Consider the following 5,804-nt stretch of genomic DNA (forward strand, 5'->3'; position numbering starts at 1 on the left):
GGCTCTGAGGCCACCAGAATCTCATCTGAACAGTACTTTCTTTGTACAGTTATTGTCTTGAAGCTGGCATTGAAAAACAAAGGCTTCTCCAAGTATTAATTAAATTTCTTTTGGCATGTTCAGTACTTTTTTTTCTTGTGTCAATCCACTTTATTGCTCATATTTTTTATGGACTGAGATGTTACAATTTCCTCATCAGTGTTTCATTGAGTTAATAGCTACATGAATACTGAACTGAATCTCAAAAAGGATTTTCAAATCATTAAATTCTGTTTTCATGTGTTTTTTACGGAGCGTCCTCACTTTGTCAGAATCGGGTTATTACGACTTCCTTTGAGCCTCCTCTCTGGTTTAATTTGCACGTCACAAACATCTGATGAACTGCTCTCTCTGCCAGTATGTGATGGCGAGTCCAGACCAGGGCCAGCTGCTGAAGGGGATGTTCGTGCCGTACTGCGAGGGCTGCGGGCCGGTTCAGCTGGGTCAGGCCGTGGGCATCGTGGGAGCCGTCATCATGCCTCACAACATTTACCTCCACTCTGCTCTCGTCAAGGTGCGATGGATATACAGCGTTCCCCTTTTTTAAATTCAATTTTATTAATCTGCTGCATGAAACAAATCTGTCACGTGTCCGAATGTCGCCACAGTCTCGAGAAGTAGATCGATCGAACAAGAAAGAGGTGAAAGAGGCCAACAAGTATTTCTTCATCGAGTCGACCATCGCGCTGTTCGTCTCTTTCCTCATCAACGTGTTCGTGGTGGCCGTTTTCGCCGAGGCTTTCTACGGACACACGAACCAAGATGTGGTGAGTGTCTCTGCAGCCGCTCTCGTGACAAAATAAGAGTGAAACATGAAAAATGTGTTTTCTTCGGCTGCTGTGCTGCAGATGTGTGTGTTATTTTTCATTCCAGTACAGCGTCTGCAATAAAACAGGAAGTCCTTATTTAGAGATTGCAGATCTGTTTCCTCTCAACAATGAAACTCTGGAGGTGAACCTTTACAAAGGGGTGAGTTTCACTATGCAGCTAGTGCCACAGAGCAGTTTAACCCTTTGAAACCTGGATCAGCATCACTTTTCTTGTGCTCCTCTCGGACGCCTTTTTATTATGAGTATTTAAACCTTTGAAGCCCAAACTGATTTTATTTCTTTCAAAAACATGGGGAACAAACCTGATGAGCACCTCAGCAAGAAATCGAATCAATCAGACTTTACTTGTCTAGCACTTTTCATACAGATGAACTGTAACACAGTGCTTTATACAGTGAAACCAAAATCTACCCTCACCCCCTAAAACACACATGCACACACACGCACACACACACACGCACACACACACACACACACACACACACACACACACACATGCAAAAGCAAATAAAAACACAAGAAACTGTACTCATTAAAACCGGGAGTTGAGGAAACGCTACCATAAGTGAGAAAAACACCAGAGGCAGGATAACAAAAGGTAGTAAATAAAAAGTAAATAAATAAGGAAGAAGATAAAACGATAATAAAAACATAATAATATAAATAAAAATAAATAGATAAATAGGTAGATGGATAAATAAGCAAATAAAGTGTTCCACATATTGCAAAAAAATAGATTTAGAAAAAATTACAGAGAACAATAATTTAAAATTATGATAATTACACATTTAAAATTGTATGTAATTATATTTTTTAAGCAGTTTTTTTTTAAAGTTTTTCCTTTTTTCCACTTTATTGTTTTGTTTTTTTATTTTGTTTTTGCTAATTCTAGTTACATAAATAAACTTTTGAATGCAGGACTTTTGCTTGTATATGAGTATATCTACATGGTGATATTGCTACTTTTACTGAAGTGAAAGAGTACTTCTTCCACCGCTGCATGTGGGTTATGCTCCCAAATCTCTACACTTCCTCTAAAAAGTACCCGTTTGTGACGCAGACTTTCTGTTTTGGAATCGAAAAAATGTTACAAGAAAAAAGTGTTACGCTCTCCACCAACTCCTGAGGGAAATATCTGCCTGTTTAGCTGCTAAATGCTCCACAGTTTAGTTTAGTTTTAGATCTTTATTTTGAACATGTAAAAAATAAAATAATCATAAAAAAAAGTCAGAAAAACAACACCAGGATGCCCATCAGACAAATTCAGTAAACAACATAATACTGTAAGTATTTCATGTCCAAAAAGGAGTAAGATGAAGTACCCCCTCTTTTTTTTCCATAGTAATACTTTTAAACTGGTGGTGTTCCTGCCAAAACAATGAGCTGAAAGATGCTAAAACGCTGTTTAGTGGAGGCAAAAGTGGGTTAGGTGCGCGTGTTTTTAGAGGCTCTGTGGGAGTTTTTTCTGGTGACGTAACGCTGCTGAGGTTTTGTTGACCGTCTGATCGTCTGTTGCCGTGTTTGTTTGCAGGGAGTGGTGCTCGGCTGTTTCTTTGGCCCTGCAGCGCTCTACATCTGGGCCGTGGGGATCCTCGCAGCTGGTCAGAGCTCCACCATGACGGGAACGTACTCCGGCCAGTTTGTCATGGAGGTCAGTGCAGGAGGGAGGAATCAGCCGTGCACAAAAACACACATGAAGCACAAAGAGTAGAAGTATCATTGTTGTCCTCTACCTTCATCACAGTCGCACATCAGTCTTTACTGAAGTTTTTGCATCAGTTGTGTCTTAGTGTTGGTAGCTTTACATCAAAATCTTTAATGTGGGATCATGTTTTGTTTATTTAACCCTTTGAAACCTGGGCAAACTGGTTTGATTTGTTTCAAAAACAGGAGAGGGGGCAACATGCAGTTTAAGAAGACGTGGCTCAAAAGTTAGTGAAAAATTAATTTTAAAAAGGCTTACAAGAAAATAAGCTAAAAATCAGCAAGAGAATATATTTTCAAAAATTAATGGTGAAAAAAGTGAATTAAATAGGGCTGAAAAAAAATCAGAATTTTTTTTTCTATTTTATTATATTTCTTTCTGTGCCATAATTTTAGATGTGAAATTATTGTAATTATTTATATCATTTTTAAGACATTTTTACCTTTTTTTTTTTAAAACCTTTTTTTAATGTAAGTTTCTTTCACATTTCACTATTTCTTCTTTTGCAATTTATGAGATATTTCTTACCGAGTTGGTTATTGCTTTTCAAAAGAAATTAAACCAGGTTGCTCAGGTTTCATTGAGTCAAATAGCTTGTTTTAGGCATGTGAACGCAGTGCAAGAAAACCACTGATGATCCAGGTTTCAAAGGGTTAAGTGAGGTAATTATAGAAGGTGTCAGGTAGATTTATTGGTCGTTTTTAAAAAAAAAAAAACGCAAAATAACATTTATCCTTGATCCTGCTACATCTTTGGAGTTGAAGGTTGCGTTAATTAAAATCACACACTGTTTGCAAATAAATCCGTTTTTCTTGTGTTTTCCTGCCGTCAGGGTTTCTTGAACCTGCGCTGGTCGCGTTTTGCTCGGGTGTTGTTGACCCGCTCCATCGCCATCACTCCCACCCTGCTGGTGGCCATCTTCCAGGACATTCAGCACCTGACGGGCATGAACAACTTCCTCAACGTGCTGCAGAGCATGCAGGTCAGGCAGGCGTGGAAACTGGTTCACTGGCAGCTTAAGCCACACCTCTCCACCTTTGCTGCTTTTTCTGTCTTTACATCACCAAAATGTCATCACTTTTTACCTAAAAAAAGTGTTTTTCAATGAAATTAAAATATGCAAGCAAGCAGGATAGTGTTTCAATAGCTAACTCCATTTTGAACCAGCACAAACAAATAAAGGCTGGACAAAAAAAACATGTTCATGACGAATTTGAAAAAAAATTTAGTTTAATGTACATTTCTGCAATAGTTATTCCATCAGCGCATTAACCTTTTGATACCCGAGCAAGCTGGTTTGATGAGAACGATGAGCGCCTTAATGAGAAATGACCCAAACAGCAAGAAATGAATAAAAAGTTAGAAGAAATGTACCTGAAAATAGAAAAAAAAATTGAAAGAAAATTACCTCAAGGAAGTTTTAAAGAAAAATTTAAAAAATGTAATAATTAAGGCAATTATATTATATATTGCTAAAATTTTATAATTCACCCCAGCTAATTTTCAGATTATTTCCTTGTTACTTTTTTTTTCATTCCTTGCTGAGTTGCTCATCATGTTATGAAATCAAACCAGTTTTCTCAGGTTTCAGAGATTTGAATGCTGGTGAAGAAAACTGATGTCGATCCAGCCGTTAAAGCGTTAAAGCAACTACAAGAAACTTTTCATTTTGTGTTGATTTCAGTGGCCCCGGCGGACAAAAGCGAGAGTTTTTCCACGAGCAGCACAGCCTCATGTTGTAAAGAAGAAGGCCACTATTTGAGTATTTAGGAGGTCTTCATTGAGATCAGGATATATTCATTCAGCTGACATTTCCAAAACATTCATTCGTCTTTTCAGCCTGTCTCTGTAGGAATGACAACCTCGTTTCGCTCATTAAATGGTTTAATATATCACAGATTCATTTTTCTCTCACAGTTGCCATTTGCCCTCATTCCCATCCTCACTTTCACCAGTTTGCCGTCTCTCATGAATGAGTTTGCCAACGGATTGTAAGTTTATCTCCAACATAAAGACACAAAGACAAATGATGATTGTTTGTCCTTTAAACGCAATCATTGTCTCTTGTCCTGCAGAGTCTTTAAGATCGGAGGAGGCATCGTGATCTTGATCGTGTGTGCCATCAACATGTACTTCGTCGTGGTCTATGTGACCGACCTCAACAGTGTGTGGCTGTATGTGCTGGCGGCGCTCCTCTGCATAGCATACCTGACATTTGTGGGATATTTGGTAGGTAACATTTGGAGAGCAGGTTTAAGTTGTTCCACTGCAAAACCTAAAACCGGTTTCAGCAGCTTCAACCACTCAGACAGCACAGACCGTGTCAGAAGATACAGTCACAGAAGATACAGAGCTGCACGCTCTACAAATTTAGATTTGTTTTGTCCTAATGAACTGGAAAAATATATAACCCCTTTTCATGCACTGTGGTTAAAAGTTTCATGTAAAACAAGAGGAAAATCTTATTTATCAGAATAAAAAAAAAATTGATGAACTTTGGAAACAGTAAAATGTCTCTTAAATTAACACGTACCAATCAGGAAGAGATGTAAAATGGGTCAAAAGGACAAAGTCAGAAAACACATAAAACAACTAGAAGAAGACACAGAAAGGGTAAAAAAAAAAAAAAAAGGTGTAAAACGGCTGCAAATAGACACAAAGAGACTCACGAAGACTAAGAAAGATACACAAAATGACCACAAACACACAAAGAAACTACAAAAAGACCACAAAGAGACATAAAGCATTTACAAAGAGATTCAAAATGACTACAAAGAACTAAATGCAAAGTAACTAAAAAGAGGCGTAAAGCAACCACAGAGAGACACAAAATGACCACAAAGAGAAAAACAAACGACAAAGAAATGACAGACTTTCAAAATGACTGCGCAGAGAAACAAAATTACTACAAAGAGATGCAAAGCAGCTTAAAAGAGACACAAAACGACTGCAAAGAGACAGAAAGCATTAACAAAGAGACCAAGGAGCTACCAAGAGACTCAAAATGACGACAAAGAGACACAAAATGGTCCAAAGAGACACAAAATGACCACAAAGAGGTGCAAAACAGCTACAAGGAGACACAGCAGCAACTACAGGGAGACTCAAAATGACCACAAAGAGACACAAAATGCCTTCAAAGAAGCAGCCACAAACACGGCCAGAACGACTACACACAGATGCAAAACGACCACAAAAACTGAGCCAAACAACCAAGACACAAAAAACTG

The 5,804-nt window shown here is 38.1% G+C and overlaps 1 protein-coding gene across 1 annotated transcript; it reads left to right on the forward strand.

The window, feature by feature from the left end:
* Positions 1-397: 397 nt before the first annotated feature.
* On the forward strand, positions 398-4,803 carry LOC121965260 (natural resistance-associated macrophage protein 2-like; the record flags this gene model as incomplete). Its single annotated transcript, XM_042515420.1, has 7 exons — positions 398-553; positions 648-806; positions 913-1,008; positions 2,401-2,520; positions 3,407-3,556; positions 4,492-4,565; positions 4,650-4,803. Coding segments are annotated over 7 exons (909 nt in total), but the record flags the coding sequence as incomplete, so codon positions are not given.
* Between the last annotated feature and the right edge of the window lie 1,001 nt (positions 4,804-5,804).

Source organism: Plectropomus leopardus, unplaced genomic scaffold (genome assembly GCF_008729295.1).
Source record: "Plectropomus leopardus isolate mb unplaced genomic scaffold, YSFRI_Pleo_2.0 unplaced_scaffold1925, whole genome shotgun sequence".
Taxonomy (NCBI): Eukaryota; Metazoa; Chordata; class Actinopteri; order Perciformes; family Serranidae; genus Plectropomus; species Plectropomus leopardus.